This window comes from Molossus molossus, unplaced genomic scaffold, assembly GCF_014108415.1.
Source record: "Molossus molossus isolate mMolMol1 unplaced genomic scaffold, mMolMol1.p scaffold_m16_p_12, whole genome shotgun sequence".
Taxonomy (NCBI): domain Eukaryota; kingdom Metazoa; phylum Chordata; class Mammalia; order Chiroptera; family Molossidae; genus Molossus; species Molossus molossus.
Window position 1 is genome coordinate 44390173 of NW_023425347.1, and position 23228 is coordinate 44413400.

A 23228-nucleotide genomic window follows, 5' to 3' on the forward strand; every position below is an offset into this window, starting at 1 on the left:
TCAAACTGGAAGGGACATTATAGGTCATTTAGTGGTTGCCTCATTTTACATTTGGAGGTACTTCAAATTCATGTTATCTGAATTTTCATTTAGGCTCTGCCATTCAATTATTGCATGACTGGGCAAGTGATTTGGGGTTTATTGGCCTCATCTTTATTTTTTTTATCCTTACCTGAGGACACTTCTGCATTCATTTTCAGATAGAGTGAGCCGGGGTGGGGGAGTGGGGGGAGACATTGATGTGAGGAGGACACATCGACCGACTGCCACCCACACGACGCCAGCCGGGGCTGGGGACAAACCACAACCAAGGTACGTGCCTTTAGCGGGAACCAAACCCGGGACTCTGGTCCAGAGGCTGATGCTCTAACCGCTGAGCCAAACCGACCAGGGCTGTTGGCCTCATCTTTAAATAAAGTGAGTGAATAATCTCGAGTTTATTTTAACTCAAATACACATTGGTTGTACTGATTCAAACTAAAACTTACATCAATAAATACTTTTGAACTTTTTTTTTTTTTTGCTAAAGTGAAACATTTGTTGTTCACTATTGCCTTTAATTCTAATAAAAATCTGAGGCAGTGCTAGAGTGGGGAAATATTTCAAAGTCTCTTAATAGCCAAATGTGCTTTTTCTATTTAGTTCCCAAATTACCATACACACCTATGATTAATTGTAAGTACCAAAACTTATTTCAAAGCCAATGTTACTTCTGTTGAATCATTACTGTACCATAACTATGTTAAATGTAAAATAGTATACCTCATGGAAGTTTTCTGCTTCTCGCTCTTTAATTTCAAGGTCAATGGCTCTCCTTCTTGCTCGTTCTTCTTCTATCTTTTTCTGTATTTCTTTTTCTGACAGTTGTCCAATTTTTTCAAACTTGCTTTTTAGATTTTTAGCTTGAATAGAGCCACTCCTTTTTAATTTGATTAATTCTTCATATTCCCTGCTCAATTCAAAGGTTTCGCTTTCTTCCTCTTCCTTAAAGAAGTGATAATTTTATATGTTAAATGCCAGAAAATTAGTTTGTACAATAAACCATCAAAAAAGTGTTCACCATTTCCTATTTAAAACCAAAAATAAAGAATAAACAACCTTTCTGAATACAATACCAAAACTTGCTAATTAAAAGTAGTGCCATAAAAAAGAGGAACGTCTGTAATACTTTTAATAATAAAGATTTTTAAAAGTACCATAAATTTAAGACTAGGTAACACCTTATTTCATTTAAAATATTTTCTTATTAGGGAGTGTAGCTCAAACCTCATTTAACATTTCATTATAACCTGCTAAAATTAAAATACACATATCAAAATTAGCTTTTACTAGAAATTGGAGGAAGAGTTTTGTTTAGGAGAAGGTGAAGAAACAGTTCAAAGAACACTGAGCTAGGTAGGAGTCAGATAACGTTCTTGTTCCAACATAGTGTGGCCTTTTACTTAACTCACTGGATATGATCTGTTCATCCATATAGAGTCAGTATCTTTAAATTCCTTTTGCCTTTGATTTGATGATAGCTTAATAAAGTTAAATATCTATCTTAATACTCAACTGAATTAAGCACCTCTACAGATACAGTCTGGTCAAATCCCTACATTTCACTACGTATCACTTGTATTCTCAATTTTATATTGTGCCAAGAAAAATAGAAAAGGAGTCAACCAAAATTAGGATCTAATCATTTTTTAAAGGAAGTATGTGTCTCTTCATTTTACACTTTTTCTTTAATAATCACCCAAAGATATTCTTTTATTGATTTTTAGAGAGGAAGAGAGAGAAACCCATCAGTTGCCTCCCTTGCATACCCCAACCAGGGATCCAACCTGCAACCTAGTCATGTGCCCTGGCCAGAAATCAAACCCGCAGCCTTACGGGGTATGGGACAACGCTCCAACCAACTAAGCCAACCCGGCCAGGGTGGAATCTTTTTTTTTTTTTTCTTTTTACCATTTTATCTTGAAAACTTTTTATTCAGATTCCTTTCTCTTGACTTTTCACAGTTTATGATTACTAGTTCTTTGTATACTTACTCTAATCCCTGATCTCACTAAATCAGTGGTTCTCAACCTGTGGGCCGCGACCCCTTTGGGGGTGGAAACGACCCTTTCACGGGGGTCGCCTAAGACCATCGGAAAACACATATTTCCAATGGCAATTCATAATAGTAGCAAAATTACAGTTATGAAGTAGCAATGAAAATAATTTTCTGGTTGGGGGTCACCACAACATGAGGAACTGTATTAAAGGGTCGCGACATTAGGAAGGTTGAGAACCACTGCACTAAATGGAGTGGTAAAATATTGCAGTTATTCCTGGTACACTTTTCCTGAAGAAGATCTAGAGTTCTCAACTGAGGAGGTGGGGGAGGCAGCGGTTGGAGGAGTAGTCACAGTGGATTTGACATGAGACTTAATTTCTTGGTTCATCTGAGGAGGCGGGGGGAGGCGTTTTCTTTACACTGCCTCTACTTTTTCATCTAGGGGTGAAAACAGGCAACTCTTAAAATACCAGAAACTATCACATTTATGGTACACATGATATCACAATGGTTCCCAAAAAATTCTGATCAAAATTAATGATTGAACTAATCAGCCACAGTCTACATGATCTTGGAATTGGTGTGCTGCTTGCTTGAGAACTCCACGTAGTGGGGTAAGTCAGTAGCACCAGAAAGTCTGACAGTTATTCTGCTATATATTAATTAGATTATATCTCAATAGTATACTGAAATATGTCCTAATTTAAAACTTTTCTAAATTCATTTTCAGCTTCCTTTATAAAATGTTATTGCTATTTATTTATTTATTTATTTATTTATTTTTATCTTCACCCGAGGACATTTTTCCATTTTTTGTTCAGATAGAGCGGGAGGGAGAGAGAGGAAGAGAGAGAGAGAAACATCGATGTGAAGGGACACATCGAGTGGCTGCCACCTGCACGACCAACCAGGGCCGGGGACAAACTGCAACCGAGGTACGTGCCCTTAGCGGGAACCGAACCCGGGTCTCTCTGGACCACAGGCCAACGCTCCAACCGCTGAGCCAAACCGGCCAGGGCATGTTATTGCTTTTTAAAGTCTAAACCTTGGAATATATTCCTACAGCATATTATTATTTTATTTTATTTTATTTTTATTATTTTTTAATCCTCACCGGAGGACATTCAGATAGAGTGGGAGGGGGAGAGAGAGAGAAACATCTACGTGAAAGGGACACATCGAGTGGTCGCCACCCACATGACCCAACCAGGGCCGGGGACAAACTGCAACCGAGGTACATGCCCTTAGTGGGAACCGAACCCCGGTCTCTCTGGACCACAGGCCAACGCTCTAGCCACTGAGCCAAACCAGCCAGGACAGCATATTCTTATTTTATTAACTATGTATTTACACAGCATTTATAGTCTCTTGGTCAGTGAGAGCAAGGAAGTAAAGATCCCCACAGGCCAGATGACCTAGCCCATGACAATGAGGCAACTTCCAAGAGATTACAACCTCTGCATAGGAACCCACTCAGTTCCTAGATCAGAAGTTGGCAAGGATCTCCCATCAAGTCACCTGCCAAACATGCTGTGTCACTGCTAGTCTAGGACAGCCACTGCACCCCTTGCCCCAAGTAAGGCGGTGGGCTGTTCCCCAACCCTGGTCATGTTGCTGTCAGCCCCTCCCCACAAACCAGTGGCCAAGTGAGATGTTGGAATCCTGGCCCCCGCCCTCTCTCTTTCCTCTGCCTAGTTGGCCATCCAGATGGTGGGCTGCAGCATCCAGGGGCACAAAGGAGAAAGTTAGGGCTTTGAAGGCATCAGGAGGTGCTGAGAACCCACCATGGGGAAGCAGAGAGACAGCAGGATATGTGGGTGAGCCAAGACTCTTAAGATTCAAGCACATGCCCCATTGTCCAATCAGCTTTCACTTAAAACACACAAATTTAAAAATGAAATTATTAAACATTTCAAGATGGCAACCTGAGACCGTTAAACCACTAAGCACGACACTTCTGAACATAGGGTTCTGTGAGGGCACAAGTGGTATGCCCATGCAGATGTACTGTGTGTGTGCGCGCGCGCATTTCATTCCAACACTAGAGAAGCCATAGTAAAATATGTGACAGCATCAAAGTTCTATCTTTACTAAAATAAAATGACTCAAAGACCTGCCAAACTGATGTTCCTATTAGTATCCATGGCACTCCTTTAGTTCTTATATTGATTAAATTTATCCATTTAATTCTATTTCTTTCAAAGATAGTAACAAATATAATTGTGTATATTAAGTACTGTAGAACAACAGCTCTCAGTCATGATATAATCACATAAATTGTGAGGTATATAGGAATACATGTTTTCTTAAGGTGCTGTAGTATGTCTCAGTCACCTGCAATCTTCTATATTTTTTAAACTAGTGAGAAAGTAGAGCTATGGCAGGGTAGAGATGCACGTAGCTATGTTGAAACTTGTATCAAGTGCCTCACTGGAGTATGTTGCATGTTCTTTATGTGAATGATACTAACAAAGTTATTATAAGGAAACACATGTAAAATACTTTGATTAATGAATATTTGTGGAATATAAGTGGATATTTCTTAAAACCTTACCTCTCCCATTTCTTGTCTCAGTTGTTCAAATTCCTGTTTTTCCATTTCTAGTTTATGCTTCCGTTCTTCCTCTGTTCGTCGTTTTTCTTCTTCCATTTTTTGTTTTAATAATTCTTCAAAATTAATTTCCAGTTTTCCCGGTGTAAGAGATTCTTGAGAGATTGTTTTATACATCTCTGGGGAATCATCATCTACCACCTATTTAAAATAACTCTTTTATCACTTTTGCCAGAATTATACATACTAAAAGGGGAATATTGTAGAAACTGATTGCTGGAGTACAAAGATTTCACATTGAACTATAAAACCAGGAGACCTAAATTCTTTTCAAAAGTATAAAACAATAAACAAAGGAGGAATTATTAGAAAACCTTAGACCTAAGGTATTTTGTGACTATAGAGCAAGTAGTGACCATCTATTAATGAATACAAAGAAATACTTTGATTTTATACTATTAGTTATTTCAACTAGACATTAAGATTTTCTAATATTGAACTGTATTAATTGGATTAAAGCATGCCTCTGATAGTTAACATGGAGCATTTCAGTTCAGTCATGGTTTTGTCTGAATGAATTAGATAACCTATCATGATCCCTTCATAATCAGGCAGAAATTACTCAATGCTCTGATTTTATTGTACTGATTTATTTGCGGTCAGCCTAATGAAAAATAAACAATCATAGTTAATACTTACAGCTGCCAGGTACAATTCTAAGCATGTTGTATGTGTTGACTTATTTTATCCTGTAACCCTTCGAAATAGGAATTACTAATATCCCCATTTTATAGAAAACAAGGCACTGAAAAGTAACTTGTTTGAAATCAACACATAATAAATGGCAACAGTAGGGTTCAGAACTTAAAAGTTTCTATAATAAAATTATAAATAATGATTAAGACTTTTTTAATACTTTCATGAATTCCATGTGTAACTGCCTTTTTTTTTTTCTTGAGGAAAAACTTTTTTTATTGAATTTATTGGAGTGACTGGTTAATAGAATTATATCGGTTTCAGGGGTACAGTTCTATAACACATCATCTGTATTGTACTGTGTGTTCACCAGCCCCGGTCAAGTTTCCTTCCATCACCATTTATCTCCCCTTTACTCTTTCCTGCCTCCCCCCCACCCCCTTTCCCTCTTGAAATCACCATCCTGTTGTCTGTCTATTCTAACTGCCGTTTAGATGTGACCTTGGGCAAGTTATCTAGCCAAAGTCTGAGTTTACTTATCTGTGACAACTTTCATGGAGTTGTCATGAGAACGAAATAAAGTTTGGAAACACTTAGCAGTGTGCCTGACACCGTGGTAATAATAAAATGGAAGTTTTATTATTACATTATCATTCCCTGTATATAGGCAATCTCTAAACTGCCATTAGAAACTTTGCTTTTAAATTATTGACTTGGAATACATTTTACCATGAAGAGCAATTAACTACTTCTCCTTTTCTATCTTCCAAAAGTGTATACATAAACTTCTGGCCTGAAACAGACATTGGGGAATGAGAGAGGCAACAGGTATTTGTTCTAAGATGTATATATGACAGGTTTTACCAAAGAACCGGTTCAACTCAGAAACAGTGTTTATATGGTCTTACAATCCAAAGATTGCAAAAAAAAATTTTTATTGATATATGAATTAACTGATCTATAGTAAGAAATTATGATACTTGGCCCTAGATCAGAAAACAATATAAATGAAGGGAAGACTTTCTCTTTTCTTTTCTGATAACAAAAATGTCTCTAGAAAACCAGACTTTGGCTTTAACATAGTTCTCCTTCCCTGCACTTTTCCACTAGTGAATCCTGGCAAAACAGCAGTCAGGCCCTAAAACTGCCGCCAGGATCGGAGCTCCTGACTCCACAGCCGCTCCTCCTCTACTTCTGAACCTGCTTAATCGACAAAAAGTAGGTGCTTTCACAGTGTCTGCAGGGTTTCTGTGGAGACGCTTTTTATGAAGCAAGGATTACCTCATAATACACATAAGATAGCTTTACTATCACTTCTTCCACAAACATTTATAGGAAATTTTTTTATGCTTGAATGTGTTGTTCCACATGCGTGATGAATGGTCTCAGCCTCACTAAGTGAGAAAGACAACCATGAGCAACGACAATACGGCATTCGTGTTACGCTGGGTGAGGCCTACACGTTCTGAGAATACATATAAGGACCGCTTCTCTGGAACTTGTGTTAGCACGAAAGGCTTCCCAGAGAAAACAGACTATATGACCAGGAGAGAGCAGAGCTTCACTTGACGTGACGAGCACAGCATTTTGAAGAACGGGGAAAAAATTAATGTGTCTGACAAATCAAAGAAGAATCAAGACATTGAAACTGGAGAAATATACCAGGGAAAGATGATATAGAAATCTAAGAGTTTTTGTGGTTGGTTTTTTTGTTTGTTTGTTTTGCTTCAGGAAAGTGGAACATTTTTAACATGCTCAATTTTTTTTTTTTTTTCATTGAGAAAGATCACTCCTGGCTTTAAGAAAAGAATGGATTATAGGCAAGAATGCAAATTAATTAGCAGTTGGCCCAAGGCAGGGGGTAACAGTGAGCTGGATTACAGCAGTCGATGTGGGAAGTGTGGAAAAATGATAGATTTTTAGAGTGATCTAGGAGGTAGAATAAATGAAACGTAGGAATGACTGGATGTGAGGCATGAATGAGAAGGTGGAAGTATTTAAGGCTCCAAAGTTTCTGATTTGAGTATCTGGGTGGGCAATGAAGACAAATAACACCTGGACAGACGTACTTGAAGCTCACCCAGACACAGGAAGAAAGCCAGCCACTGAGGCCAAGTAAAGTGTTTCAAGGAGACGCAGTGTTCACATGCCAACTTTCTTTAAATAAAGTTTGTCAGACAACTGTACATTTTATAAACATTAAAATGGTACAAGAAGTATGACTCCGTGAGAGTTGAGGTTGGTAGCAGTATCCGGAAGTGATGGGTGAGCATTTTGGAGTCAAATAATGGTGATTAAATGGCTTTGGTCATTTGTTATACACCGGATGGGATGGCAATTGAAAAGAGAAGGGGGGAAGGAGGAAATGTGGGAAGGGAGAGGAGGCAAGGAAAGGTGGGGATAGGAAACTTCCTGTTTGGATACTTTGTTCTGGAAAACATGCTTACCCAGAGAGGGAAGACAATATTCAACACAGCAATTTAATCAGAACCTTCTCGACACCGCTTTGAAGCCAATGCCTTCAACTGACAGGTGTTATGCTACAGGAGATTTTAAAACTTATTTGCTGGACTTCCGGTCAAGAGGGCGGCGTAGGTAAAAGCGGTATCGCGTCCTCCCACAACCACATCAAAGTTACGACTAAACTACAGAACAACCATCATTCAAAACCGCCTGAAATCAAGCTGAATGGAAGTCCTACAACTACGGAATTAAAGCAGCAGCCACATCCAGACTGGTAGGAGGGGCGGAGGCGGAAGGGCTGGTCCCACACCCACGTGTGGCGGATAAAAATCAGGAGGATACTTCGGCTGGGAAGGTCCTTCCTGAGGACTGTCCCACACCAGATGCCCCATTCAGGGTTCCAGTGCCAGGAAGAGAAGTCCCCATAACTTCTGGCTGGAAAAACCAGTGGGAACTGAGGCTCAGGGAAGCTGAGGAGGCTGGAGCCCCAGGCAGCTCCTTAAAGGGCCCGCGCACGGACTTATCAGACTCCCTCCCTCTAAGCTCGGAGGGGAGGCAGCTCGAGGGGCACCAGAGACACACAGGGAAGAACTGAGCTGTTTGGCACTGGAGCGAGGGCTGGAGAGGGAACTTTCTCCGGGACAAACGTGCTGTCAGAGGCCTTTGTTCCTTTGGTGAGCCCTTCCCTGGGGTGGCAGACAGTGGCCATATCTGGGACTCCAGCAACCTGGCTCACACTGGTAGCCCCGCCCTGGTGACTCCCTGAGGCCCCGCCCCACCCCACCCAACTTTCAGGCCCACCCAAGCTGTTGCCACTTGCTTAACCATAGGATTGGCCTGTCTTGGATCCTGCTTCAGGTTTTTCCTAAATTCTTTCAAATGAGCAGCATCTGGTCTCAACTAGCCCATACCTCTTGTTAAGTAATACACAGAAACAAACACAGGGAGGCAGCCAAAATGAGGATACAAAGAAACAGGTCCCAAATGAAACAACAGAACAAAACCCCAAGAAAAGAACTAAGCGACATGGAGATAAGCAACCTAACAGATGCTGAGTTCAAAACACTGCTTATAAGGATGCTCAATGAACTCATTGAGAACCTCAGTGAACTTAGTGAGGGCCTCAAGGGCATAAAAAAGGACCAGTCAGAATTGAAGGAGGTATTAACTGAAATAAAGAATAATTTACACAGCTTCAATACTAGAGTACGTAAATCCAAGGAGCAAACCATCGATTTGGAATATAAGGAAGCAAAAAAATGCCCAATCAGAACAGCGAAATGAAAAAAGAATTCAAAAAAATGAGGATAGTGTAAGGGGCCTCTGGGACAACTTCAAGCGTGCCGACATTCGTATCTCGGGGGTGCCAGAAGGAGAAGAGCAAGAACAAGAAATCGAAAACCTGTTTGAAACAATAATGACAGAAAACTTTCCTAATTTGGTGAAGGAAACAGACATACAAGTCCAGGAAGCACAGAGAGCCCCAAACAAGATGAACCCCAAGGGGCCCACACCAAGACACATCATCATCAAAATGCAAAAAGGTTCAAGACAAAGAGAGAATCTTAAAAGCAGCAAGAGAAAGGCAGCTAGTTACCTACAAGGGAGTTCCCATAAGGCTGTCAGCTGATTTCTCAAAAGAAACTTTGCAGGCCAGAAGGGAGTGGCAAGAAATATTCATAGTGATGAGAAGCAAGAACCTACAACCAAGATTACTCTGTCCTGCAAAGCTGTCATTTAGAATCAATGGACATATAAAGAGTTTCCCAGACAAGAAAAAGTTAAAGGAGTTCATCACCACCAAACCGTTATTATATGAAATGATGAAGGGTCTTTTTGAAGAAAAAGATACAATATATGAACAAACAAAATGGCAATGAATACATATCTATCGACAATGGAATCTACAAACAAAATGAACAGGTAGATCAGAAACATTCTCATAGATACAGAGAACATTTTGTTGGTTGCCAGTTGGGAGGGGGTTGGGAGAATGGGTGGAAAAGGTGAAGGGATTAAGAAGTACAAATTCATTGCTAGACTGACAAACCTCAAAGGGAAAGGGGTTGGAGGGTGGAAAGAAATAAACCAAAGAATTTATATACATAACCAATGGACACAGACAATAGTGTGGGAAAAGGCGAGGGGGGGCGGGAGTGAGGAAGAGGGGGTCAATGGGGGAAAAATGTGGAACATCTGTAATATATTCTACATTCAACAATAAAGATTTTAAAAAAATAAAAAATAAAACTTATTTGCTATTCCTACTCTTGGCACAAATTTCAGAAACAATAGGGTGTCCCCCCAAAGTTTAATGGTTTCTGAACATACTCTAAAAACCTGCCTGAATCCCACTGGTGATCTTCAGTGACATGCTGTCTTACCATGCTTCTCCGTGCTTCAGCAAATGCCTTCTTTTCTTCCTCGATTCTCCTTCTGGCTTCTTCTTCTGCTTTCCTTTTTTCCTCTTCTCTCCTTTGTCTTTCTAGCTCTTCAAAACTGAGTTTGAGTTTACCAGGGCGGTACCCTTTAAAAATGTTTTTTGTGTCTTGGTCGTCCTCCTCTTCATTTACCTAACCGAGAAACAACTCACTTCTGAGAACTGCGATTCATCAAAGACAGGAATGATCAATCAAAAGGCACAGAAGCAGCCACCTCATACGGAAATGTTTCTTAGCCCTTAATATACTTGACCAAAATCCCCTTCTTTTCTAATGTTTTATATAATTAAAATATTCAGATTTGGAGAAATTCCAAATAAATATATTCTCAAGTTAAATAAAACTTCTCAAGCAAGTCAAATTTTTAAATAAACAAGATGAGCATTTAAAAAATGTAAGGGGTCATTTAAGAGTTAACATTAACTTTCCTAGATCAAGCATAACGTGTGTGTTGTGTGTGTGTGTGTATGGGTGTGTGTACTTAAATTGAGGTTCAAATATAACTACATAGTCTCTTTGGTGGTAACACAAAGTTCTCATTTTATAATTATCATAAACTATGGTACTTTTCTTTATACTAATCAGATCAAAGATTATTATCTGGAATTATGGAAAATTCAAATTTCATGATTTTTATAATTTAAATTCTAATTTAATGTTAAATTCATTAAAATTTATTATTTGATTAATTTATGATATTTTTATTTCAGTTCACTAAAACTGAGCACCAGTGATAGCTAAATTGTGTAGATATTATGCAACTATGATTACCCAAAAGTAGTAACATTTTCAAATAAAATTAAAATTTGGGAGCTACAGTCTTTAGAACATCATTAATAAAAGTTGGTCAAGAAATTCGAAAAGCATTTAAAAATTATAGATGTTCCATTTTTAAATTCTTATGAAATTTGAAATTGGTGTTTTCTTATTTCAATTTTATTTCTCATTTATAAATCTATTAATATAATAATAAGAGTTAATGTTTTTAAAGCACTTATTATATGCCAGACAGTACTATAACTGCTTTCTGTACTAATTCTTTTAACAATTAAGAAGCAGGCACAATTATTTTCACAATTTTATAAATGAGGAAACTAAGACAGAGAGATTAAATAACTTGTCTGTGGTTACACACTTTAATGGTAGATATCTGAATCCAGGCAGTCTGGCTTCAAAGCTCATGTTCTTAATGATTACATTACGTACATATCTATAGATGCACATACACACATATACAGGGGTAGGCAAAAGCAGGTTTAAAAACAACTGTAAGCCTACTTTTGCTCACCTCTGTATATACATATATATACACATACATACTTTATATAGCAAAGTGCATATTCCATAGAAAAATTCTTTTGACATGTTCAAACATTTGAAAAACTGGACTGAAACTAAGGTACATTTATGAATAGACTTGAAAGTGTGCTGCACCCTGATGTTAAATACATTACAGGCTGAGCTAACGAAGAGAAACCAGAGTCATAGAGTAATTATTCTGCATATTTACAATTTATAAAAACAAAATTTTAAGTGTATTAGATAAAATGTCCTGAAATGGAATATAATACAGATGCATATTGTATATGGAATATGTTTACAGTTTCAAAATCAGACACTTTTATAGACAAAAATCTCCTTGAATTCAAAGGAATAAACCTTATCTAAGGCCAGCTGCCTTCTCTAATAGTAAAGGTTTTATATATAATTATGTTATGTAATTTATATTATATATTATGTATATTATATATTATAATATAAAGTCTGTTATTTATAATATATAACTATACATATATAATTGTACAGAATATCATTACATATAAATGTGTTTTATATGTATATATGCTTGTTTTACCATTTGCCGCCTCGCTTCTTCAAAAGCACGCTTCTCTTCTTCTAAACGTTGTCTTGCTTCTTCTTCAGCTTGCTTCCTTCGGTTTTCTTGTCTTTGTCTTTCTATTTCTTCAAAAGTTAGTTTCAGTTTTCCAGGAGAAATTGATTCTTTTTTTGCCTCACCATCCAGTTCTTCATCCTAAGAAAACATTATAAAAACTCATCTGTTAACCATAAAGGGAAATGCTGCTAACCAACTCAACTGCTTTGATTTGTTCCTTAAAAAAAATTACCACCCAGCCAGTGTGAGCATCACCCCATGTACCAAGAGGTTGCCGGTTCTATTCCTGGTCAGGGCACATGCCCAGGTTGTGGTCCTGATCCCCAGTGGGGGGCATGATGGAGGCTGCTAATCGATGCTCTCTCATCATGTTTCTATCGCTCTCTCCCTTCCTCTCTCTCTAAAATCAATAAAGAAAAAAAATTTTTTAAATTACCATGACCAGTGAAAGACACTTTGCTTCCTTGAGAGATCGTCGTTGTTCTTCGTATCTAATCCTTTTATCTTCTTCATACTTGACCCTTTCTTTTTCTTCTCTTTCTTTTTCTAGATCCTCGAAATTTTTTCTCATTTTTCCAGATGTTTTGTGTGATTTGACTGGTACCACTGTTATAAGTAGTGAATCATCTCCTTCCTAATTTATAAAATAGATAATTAGCATATTTATTCCTAATCAAAATTTAAGTTTCATGGGACTTTACCTCCATCACTGGTGAATTTCATAACATTGCCATCAATGTTACAAAGAACAAAAATTTATATTTTTACAGATTTTTATTAAATAGCTCTTTCTCCAAAGTCATTGTATATTATGAGTTAATTTCATGCAAATCCACTGCTGATCATCTTCTTCCCTAGAAGATGGTGTTAATACAGCTGTTTGAATAAAACTGCATGACATTATCTGGATTCAGCTATCCATGCACTAATCCCACAAAAGCTAATGTGTGTGTGGGTGCACTCTAAATCAATTTGATGGTGGATGGATTCAGTTTATACACACACAGAATGTCTCCATATGATTTTTCTCCCCATGCAAGTTTTTAAATACTTAGTAAAACCAATACTTAGTGAGGAGGAAAAAACAGTATTTTCAAGTGACTTATAAACAAAACTCTTTGGCATTTGATCTTATTAAAACATTCTTAAAGTTTTTTAAATGTATTTTAATTAGTTCTATTACATTATTTATTGTTGCTTCCAATTTATGTGGCTGTAGTTTGGGGCACACCATCAAATTGATTGCTTTTTAACTTTCTGTTAGATAAAAAGGGGTAACTAAAATTTCTGTGACTTAAATTTTTCTTCATGGTAACATAAATACTGCACTCTCGACTAATATGTGATAACCAAACAATCAGGAACTCTGAGGAAAGAAGACAAATGATGAAAAGAAAACTGCCTTTTTAAACTGTCAGTTCAAAAAATATGTAGTCTTGCCAGAGTTCTCAAACTGATACTTATGTCTCTAATCATGAAAGCAAAACATACGTTTCTTTAAAAACACTAAGCTATAATGTTTAAAAGTGCAAAGATATGATCTTGCTTTGCAAAATATTTTGTCCTTTTTTGTTGCTGTTGCTGTATTTATAATAAAAAGAATAAAGACTTAATTTTTAATTAAACGATTATTTGTGAATCAGATAGTTTTAGGTGAATGTTTCATTAAAGTAAATGTCCATTTACCTCTGATGCTGATTCAGTTCCCGTATTGTTTATGTCCTCAATCTATTGAATGAGAATTTCATATCATTACATTACATCAGATTTCTGGGTTTTTTGCTTTTAAACATACAAGGGAAAAATAATTTAGTGGTGACTTATGGTACATTTTCAATGTATATTTTTGAAATATTTTATGTTGTTCCAAGTTAAACAATTACATCCCTTTAAATGGAGATTAAACCTTATATATTTTTTTGCATTTTGATATAAATATCAATATCTAGAGAACAATATATTAAGAAAATTTTAAAATAACGCCTACCTTTGTAATTCTGGTATTTGAATAATTGACCAAACTCTTATGACCTGGCACTGAGCTTACATAAGCAGCAATTGTTAATGACATTATCCACTTAAACTGAGTTACAGAAAGATTTCTCCACTCTCTGTCTCTGCCCCAGCAAAAGAAAACCTATCATTAGCAATCAAATGACCATGATGACTGTATTTTACAATAGAAATATATGGCCGAAATATAACTGACAATAGAGTGTGGTGGAAGGTTAGGCTTTCACATGGCTAGTTTTGAAAGGGGAAAAAATTCTGGAAGTCATAATTGTTTATATTTTGACCAAATCTAGGTAGGGAAGGCCCTCATTCCAAAGGAGGGAGCCCTGTTTGGCCATTACTCATAAGAAACGTCATTGTTGGCTTGAAGGGCAGACTAATGTACACAACAAACTGAGAAATGAGAGAAGATAGGTGATTTAAAGAATGCAATGTTTGGCCCTGGCCAGTTTGGCTCAGCGGTTAGAGTGTCAGCCTGCGGTCCGGAGAGACCCGGGTTCAGTTCCCGCTAAGGGCACGTACTTCGGTTGCAGTTTGTCCCCGGCCCTGGTTGGTCGTGCGGGTGGCAGCCACTCAATGTGTCCCTTCACATCGATGTTTCTCTCTCTCTCTCCCTTCCTCTCTCACCCTCCCACTCTATCTGTACAAAAAATGGAAAAATATCCTCGGGTGAGGATAAAAAAAAAAAAAAAAAAAAGAATGCAATGTTTGATATCTCAGGAAAAGGAAACGTAAGTAATGGGAAAATATCAGAAGTTAGAAAGTAAACATTCAGATTGTTTATTGTTTTAATTTGATTTTTAACATTAGTGAACGAGCCTGGAGGTAGTGTGTTCCTCACACGACCTAAGGAGATTCTGTTGTACCTTGGTTCATTCTAGAAACTGGGCTGGCCAGCTAAGTACCTGTTCTGACATCATCCCACTTTTCTATATTCTCTGTTGAAGAAAGAATACATTTTATTAAGATACAAAATTTTTTGAAAAATAAATTATTCTGAACAAATCATTAAAAATAAGTCAATTTTTATATTTTAATAGTTTATTTTTAATAGTTCAGAATAATTTGCTTTGTTACAGAATTATTTATAACACTGATTTGCCATGTAAATGGTGAAGGTTTTATTGAATGATGTATTATAATAAGGAAAAATTTAATGGATCTATAATAAAATCACTACAAAATTATTTCCCTTAAAAAGGATGCTAACAATTCCTCTACAGATCACATTCATCTCTCAATAAAAGATTCTAGGAGACATTGAGAGTATAGGGAAGAATTTCACTCAGGCACCCTCCTGACTCAGAATCCCTTCTATAGCATTTGTTTAACTGATTGATTGATTTTAGGGGGAAAAGAGAGAGGGAGAAACATCAATTTGTTGTTCCACTCATTTATGCATTCAATGGTTGTATGTGCCCAGACCAGGAATTGAACCCGAAACCTTGCATATCGGGACGACACTCTAACCAACTAAGCTACCTGGCCAGGGCTATAGCATTCTTGAATATGGACATGTATAAGTGGAGTTTTCAAACAAACATTAAGACTCTTGACTATCTATGTCATACTTGACTTATATTCAAAGATAGATTAAATTTTATTAGATTTGAGCAGAAAATGTACTTAATTAGGACTTAAAATTAGACTTTCTATATTTTCAAGATAAAACTGCTATTAATAGTTTATTTTGTTCTACCTAAATATTCTCAAATAATTTAAGAGGCACAAAATTTCATGAACCAATATTCTCGGCACCCTGCCATGTAGTATCAAGGGTTACTAAAGTGGTCATGATTATATTTTATTTCCATCTCTCTATGAATATCCTAAGTATTCATCATGTTCAAACTCACCTCTTCAACATATACATAGTTTCCTTTGTGAAACCACTACCTACCTATTCAGTACCTGGCGTTGTGATGGGTCTTAAAATCTAGTGAGTAATCAGTGCTTTTTTGAAAAGGGACAGCAGACTTAAAAGAAGTAGACTACACCCATGTACATATCCACTATTTGCTGCCAAACACCATGTATTTTAATTATATATTTAATTATCTTATAACATATTATAAATAAATTTAAATATAGTTATATATGTTATCTTTATAATTTATAATATTTGTTATAATTTTATTCCCTTGTGAAATTTCATTGTAAAAAGTATACTACACTTGGACGACTGGAGGTGGCAGAGGTAAACTGTGTACCATCCTTTCCTCAGATGAAGAGGTACATGGTCATAGAAAATAGAATTTTCAGTTATTGTTTATAATTCATCTGGCATACGTCATTGTTCGCCACCATGCAAGAAGTTATTTGGTGCCACAGAAGTGGTTATTTGCAACGTTTGGATAAATAAATTTCTTTGACATGCAAGTATGGCATATGCTTTGCTTTCTTCGTCACTTTTCTTTTTAGAAAGGTAGCGGAAGCCGAAAGGAACATAGCAGATAGATCGAAGGCACTTAAAGAATAGGCACACACACAAAAAAGCCAAATACAATGTCACAATTAAAATGTTTTTTAAAGAGACAATATACTGTAAAGACTATGTTACAATATTTGTTAAAATATTGATGAGAGGAGAAACTAAAATGGTCCCATAACATTTTATCTACCTATATTATTATTTAGGTTAAACATTAAGTATGTGTAGCTTACTATTCTATATGAGACACTGTTCTAAGTGTCTAATGCTTTGCATTTATTAACTCACGTAATCTTTCTTACTACTCTAGGAGATAGATACCATTATTATCTCATAAAGCTCAAAACACTGATCATCTCCTTTGATCTTCCAATGTAGATAAGGTTGAAGCACATAAACAACACGACTTTCTTCTGTCATCTTTTCAACTCTATGACTATAGATTATTCATAATGTAAAACAAATATCAATATATTAAAGAAATTTTTGTGATCAGTGGTTTTTATTTAAAATATAATTATGACTATTAGAACTGTAAGTTTCTATATCATTATAATCATTAATAATTGAGAGATTAACTTTCTCTGAAAATGATATCAGATTCTTGAGTATTTCAACAATACTTACCAGCCTCTTAGTTCTCGTGCTCTGAGTTAAGACTATATAAAATCACAGTAATAATATTTTAATTCTAATGTGTCCTTTGTGGCTATGGGCATCAGTTATACAAAGGAAATGACTATCACATTTTGCTCTTCTCTCCTATTACCATCCCCAACTTAAAAAAAATAAAATTAAACTAGTGAATAATACCATTATTAAATAAAATGTGATTTAATTGGTTTCAAATTCTTGAGTAGAAAGATATGCTAATTATGCCTTAGTGTTTGATGATAACCAAGTATTTATTGATTGCTATTAAAAGACCAATATTTTAGTAAGTGCATGTAGTTTATATATGTGTGAAATTGCCTTACTTTTTCTTTTTAAATCCTCACCAGAGGACATGCTTTTATTGATTTTAGAGAGAGAGAGGGAAGGAGAGAGAGAGGAAGAGAGAGAGAGAGAGAGAGAGAGAGAGAGAGAGAGAGAGAGAGAGAGAAACATTGATGTGAGAGTGAAACATGAATTGGTTGCCTCCAGTACACGCCTGACCGGATCAAACCAGAAACCTGTGTATGTGCCCTGACCAGGAATTGAACCTGAGACTTTTCAGTGTACCAGATGATGATCCAACCAACTGAGCTACACCGGCCAGAGCAAAATTGTTTAATATCTTTATACAATCCTCTAACATGTCAAGAAAAAGAAACACTTTGGACAGTGTAAGGAATGTGGATAGAATGATGAGATGGTATATAACAAAAGTCACCTCAGTATTCAGCATTAAACTACATTCTGCCTGTATCCTTTTAGGCATTTGATATTAAATATTTGTGCTTAAGATCTTGTTTTCAAGTTAGCTGCTATTTAACAGGTTCATGTTACATTAAAATATTTTAATTAGGCAAAATAAAGAATAGTTTTACTCTGTAAAAGTAGTTTCTGAAGCTTAATTATTAGTGTATACCTGCTCAGCCCTTTTTGCTAATTCACGTTGTATCTTCCTCTTTTCTAACATATCCTGCTCAATTCTGCGCTTCCGTTCCTCCTCTGTTCTCTTCCGTTGTTCCTCTTGTCTTTGTTTCTCCATTTCGGCAAATCGACCTTTAACAGTTCCTGAGAATATACAAAACAGGCTTTATATTTTGCTCTTTTCTTTTTTTACCATTTTATTTACAGTTTACCCTTCAAATTTCTTACCTGTTAGCTTTGGAACATAAGCTTTTTCTACTTTAGAAGATAACTCTGTCTCCTCATCAGAAGCAAGCATTTCTTTAATCTAGATGGTTAAATAAATTAATATGAACATGTCACAGATTGAGACTAAACCACATTATATGCAGAGTTGGAAATTCGTTTTTAAATACAGAAAATTATTTTAATTATAGTTAATATGAAACATGTTAATGTGAATAATGAACTGTAAATTAAGAGCATAAAAATGAATATTTGCACAAGAATAAAATAAAATAAAATAACCTCCTGCTTCCTCCTGTTCCATTCTCTCTCTCTAATATATTGTTCTTTTCTTCTTTGCTTTTCGTCTCTAGATCTCCTTTGATTTCTTTCTTCCCTGGCTTTCTGCATGGCTTCAAACTTATCCTTTACATCACCTTTGCCAAGTTTTGGCACATAGGTTTTTGGGACAGGTTTAGATGAAGAAAGCAGAATCTTCATTAGAAGAAAATAAAGAGAAGAAAGTTTTAAAAAAGATAGATAGAAATCAGGTAAAGATAGATCAGAATAAACCACACAAGAAATAATTGTTGAAACAGGAAATAGAAATGAGTTTGAAACCTTTATTTGAACCATTAGAATCTGATTATATACTTTCTGAAGTCTAAGTATAAAAAAAGAAAATTACAGAAAATATGAGAGTAAAATTTTTATTAATAGATTGTGTAGAAGTTCCATTTTGTGAGTGCATTCTACTGAAGCTGAGGGCTAGGAAAATATAAAAATTGAATACTGGATTCTAATTTAAAACAACCTGTATTTTAACATCCTACTCCCATCACTTGCTTAAAAGATACCTAGACTAATTTCAATAAATTAGATGAAGTTGAAAATAAATAGAAAGTTTAGGCTTTAAAGTGCAAAGCCTAATTCACACATTAACGTTCTTGCTTGTTTCCATATCTAACATGAGCAGAGCTGAAGCCCGGTCCTCTAATTCTCATTTGTGCCTGAGGTGTGCCAGGGTCATGGTGCATATGCAGTGACTTGTATCATTACTGTCCATCCAGAACTTCTATAAACCAACATCAAAAATGTGTAAGAAAGCTGTATCATTCCAAGTAGGATGAGCTCTAAGAGGAAAATTCCTGAATGGCCAAAAAGCTTCCCAAAGAAGGAGAAATCTGGTAAAACACCAGAGAAATTATTTTCCTCCACTATAAAACCTGGAAAGCACATTATTTTCATCATTTTTGAAAATTAAGCTGATCTCTAAAAGAAGTTACAGTGCATAAAGCTTCAGCATCTCAGAACACCAAACCCTTTCTCCTAGTAATGGCAAGTTGCTTAATTGATCTGTGGCATACCCAGCCTCTTATCCGCATATGGTGTCACTAGCCACTTAAGGTTTTTTTAAAAGTTGATTAACTTTGGGGTGTCACAAAACTTTGGGGTGAGCTCTTTTTACTACAACTCTCCGGAGGTACCTACAGCCAAGAACCAGAAATGGCCAAAGGACATCTCATTGCAGCTGCTGGAGGAAATGCTTATCAGGATCCTCACCTGAGAGTGAGTCACCGCTGTCTCCCAAGAGTACACGGCAAATCCGTTTCTTTAATATTGAAAAAATAATTTCTAAGACTTACCAAGATGTTAAAACTCTACTGAAGATGCTGCCCATCACATCCACTTCACCATCATTCACATATTTAATAATCATGATTCCTAATTTAGAACCCAAGTGAACTACAGCACCCAAGACTAGCCTCTGGATTTCTTATGATTTATATCTCGACACTATTATTATGATAACTTCTCAATATGACCTTTCAGTAATTCTCCAGTTAGCCTTATGTTCCCCCCATTATTTTTTAACTCTTGAGACTTACCTCAGCCTTTTGGGAAATATCATTCATGTTTGCTCTATGTGGTCCTAGAGTGATTATGAAGCTTTGTATATTTCTGCACCTGAAAAAATATGATAGTATTGAATAAGAACTTTTAATGATTTAATTTAAAAACATGCTATGCATTTTTGTAAATATTCATAGCGTATTAATTGTGCCTTAGGAAATACTGACATTATCCAAGAAGTACTAAGTTGTGATAACCCTCAGCTTCTTTTCTCAAGATTTAGGGCATAGAAGGTACAAGATGCATGATATTAAAAGATCTTTGTAAGTCGATGACCTAAAATAGCTCGTGAATGTATCTAGTGCACTTGCAAAGAATTTGTATTTTGCAATTACTAGTTGTATTATTCTATAAATACCAACCAGGTCAAGGTGGTTGATCTTGTTAAATTTCTGTCTTCACTTTTTTTTTTGCCTAGATTTATCAGTTTTCAAATATGTAGGATTGTCTTTCTTCTTTTAATTCTGTCATTTGTCTCTTGTAATTTCAAACTCTTTTAAGTGCATATACATTACAATTGTATTATCTTCTGTTTGAATTGACCCCTTCATCACTATGAAATTTCCCTCTCTTATCTCATTGCCTTGAACTTATCTAATATTAAAACAGCCACATCAACTTTCTTAAGTTTAGTTTGCATGGTATACAATTTTCTAGCCATTTATTTTCAACCTATCTCTGTCTTTTCATGTGAAGTACATCTTTTGGACACAGCATATAAATGGACATTGCTTTTTTTAAAAAAAAATCAATTCCGATAATATCTTTTCATCACAGTGTTTAGTCTATTAACATTTAATGTAATTATTTATATAAATAATTACCACTTATTTCTATTTGCCCCCTCTTTTTTTTATTCCTTTACTACTCTTTTCTTGCCTACTTCTGGGTTAATTGAATACTTTTTAGAGTTTTATTGTATTTATTTATTTATTTTTTTATCCTCACCCGAGGACATTTTTCCATTTTTTGTTCAGGTAGAGTAGGAGGGGGAGAGAGGAACAGAGAGAGAGAGAAACATCGACGTGAAGGGACACATCGAGTGGCTGCCACCCGCACGACTGACCAGAGCCGGGGACAAACTGCAACCGAGGTACATGCCCTTAGCGGGAACCGAACCCGGGTCTCTCGGGACCGCAGGCCGACGCTCTAACCGCTGAGCCAAACTGGCCAGGGCTATTGTAATTTATTTATTGACTTTAAAATAAAATAAAAACAGCCCTGGCCGGTTTGGCTCAGCGATTAGAACGTCGGCCTGAGTTCCGGAGGGACCGGGGTTCTGTTCCCGCTAAGGGCATGTACCTCGGTTGCAGTTTGTCCCCAGCCCTGGTTGGGTCGTGCGGGTGACAGCCACTCGATGTTTACCTTTCACGTCGATGTTTCTCTCTCTCTCTCTTCCTCTCTCTCCCTCCCACTCTATCTGAACAAAAAATGAAAAAATGTCCTCAGGTGAGAATAAAAAATAAGAAAATAAAAATAAAATAAAATAAAATAAAAACAGCTTTACTAAGCTATAATTGACATACAATAAACTACACTTTTATTTTATTTTTTTTATTGTTGAAAGTATTACAGATGTCCACTTTTCCCCAGTGACCCACCCCCCCTCCTTCCCACAAACTACACTTTATTAAAGTGAACAATTTGGTAAGTTCTGACATATGTATGTATCCATGACACCATCACCACAATCAAGAAAATGAATAATTACATTACCCCCAAATGTTTTCTGAGACCCCTTGCCTCCCCCCTCTTCCTGCCTCCCACCCGCATGCTCAGGCGCATATAAATGGAATCATATGGTATGAACTTTATTGTCTGGCTCCTTCCACCCAGCATAATTATTTTGAGGTTCATCCATGTTGTTGCATACATCAATAGTTTATTACTTTTTATTACTGACTATTGTTATGTACCACAACTTGTTAACCATTCATCTGATGAATATCAGGGTTGTTTCCAATTACTGACTATTACAAATAAAGCTGCTATGAATATCCATGTACAAGTCTTTCTGTAGATATGTGCTTTTTTGTTTCTCTTGGGTAAATAAAGTGTAATTGCTAGGCCTTGCAACAGACGTATGTTTAACCTTTTAAGAAACTGCCAAACTATTTTTTAAGTGTTTGTACCATTTCATCTTCCCATCAATAGTGTATGAGAGTTATACTTTCTCTACATCTTCACCAACACCCAGCATGGTCTTCTTAATACTAGACATTCTAAAGGTGTGTAATGACATCACATTATGGTTTTAATTTACATTTCCCTTGTAACTAACGGTATTGAACATCTTTCCATATGTTCTTTTTCTATCTGTAAAAATTCTTCTGTTTTTTTTTTCTTTTTTTGCATTTAGATTTTTTTGCATATCAGATAGAGTGGGAGGGAGTGAGGAAGGAAGAGAGAGAGAGAGAAACATCGATGTGAGAGAGACACATCGAGTGGTTGCCACCCACACCACCCCAACCAGGGCCGGGGACAAACTGCAACCAAGTACGTGCCCTTAGCAGGAACCGAACCCGGGACTCTCTGGTCTGCGGGCCGCTGCTCTAACTGCTGAGTGAAACCAGCCAGGACTTATCTGTAAAAATTCTTTGGTGGAAGTATCAATTCAAATCTTTTGCCCATTTTTTCACTGGGTTATTTATTTTTCCATTTTAAGTTTTGTAAATACTTTATATATTCTGGATACAAGATCTATATTAGATATATGACTTGCAAAAATTTTTCTCCCAGTCTTTACCTTATCCTTTCATTTTCCTTTTTTAAAAACTGTATCTTTATTATTGAAAATATTAAAGATGTCCCCGCCCCCCCCACCCCCCATTGTCCCCCTCCACCCTGCTCTTGCCTCCCAGGTCTCTTTCCATTTTTTTAAACTGTCCTTTTAAGAACATAAGTTCTTCCTTATATTACAGCAATATTTACTTTTATTGTTTGTGCTTGGGTGTTGCACTGGCCTAATCTATAATCACAACTGATCCATTTTTTTCCTAGAAGTT

General features: G+C 36.3%; 1 protein-coding gene across 3 annotated transcripts in view; it reads right to left on the reverse strand.

Moving 5' to 3' along the window:
- NEXN (nexilin F-actin binding protein) overlaps positions 1–23228 on the reverse strand; it is a 47906-nt gene that overhangs the window by 4036 nt on the left and 20642 nt on the right. For 2 of the 3 annotated variants that reach the window (XM_036257374.1, XM_036257375.1), the window contains exons 2-10: positions 20199–20277; positions 18613–18804; positions 18334–18412; positions 18101–18249; positions 12523–12720; positions 12048–12224; positions 10136–10324; positions 4596–4793; positions 763–984 (exon numbers count right to left, since the gene is read on the reverse strand). In XM_036257374.1, the coding sequence (XP_036113267.1) occupies positions 763–984; positions 4596–4793; positions 10136–10324; positions 12048–12224; positions 12523–12720; positions 18101–18249; positions 18334–18412; positions 18613–18804; positions 20199–20225 (1431 nt within the window). In that variant the 5' untranslated portion in view covers positions 20226–20277. Of the gene's footprint in view, positions 1–762; positions 985–4595; positions 4794–10135; positions 10325–12047; positions 12225–12522; positions 12721–13772; positions 13815–18100; positions 18250–18333; positions 18413–18612; positions 18805–20198; positions 20278–23228 lie in introns of those variants that run through there. The other variant, XM_036257376.1, reaches the window with a different exon arrangement.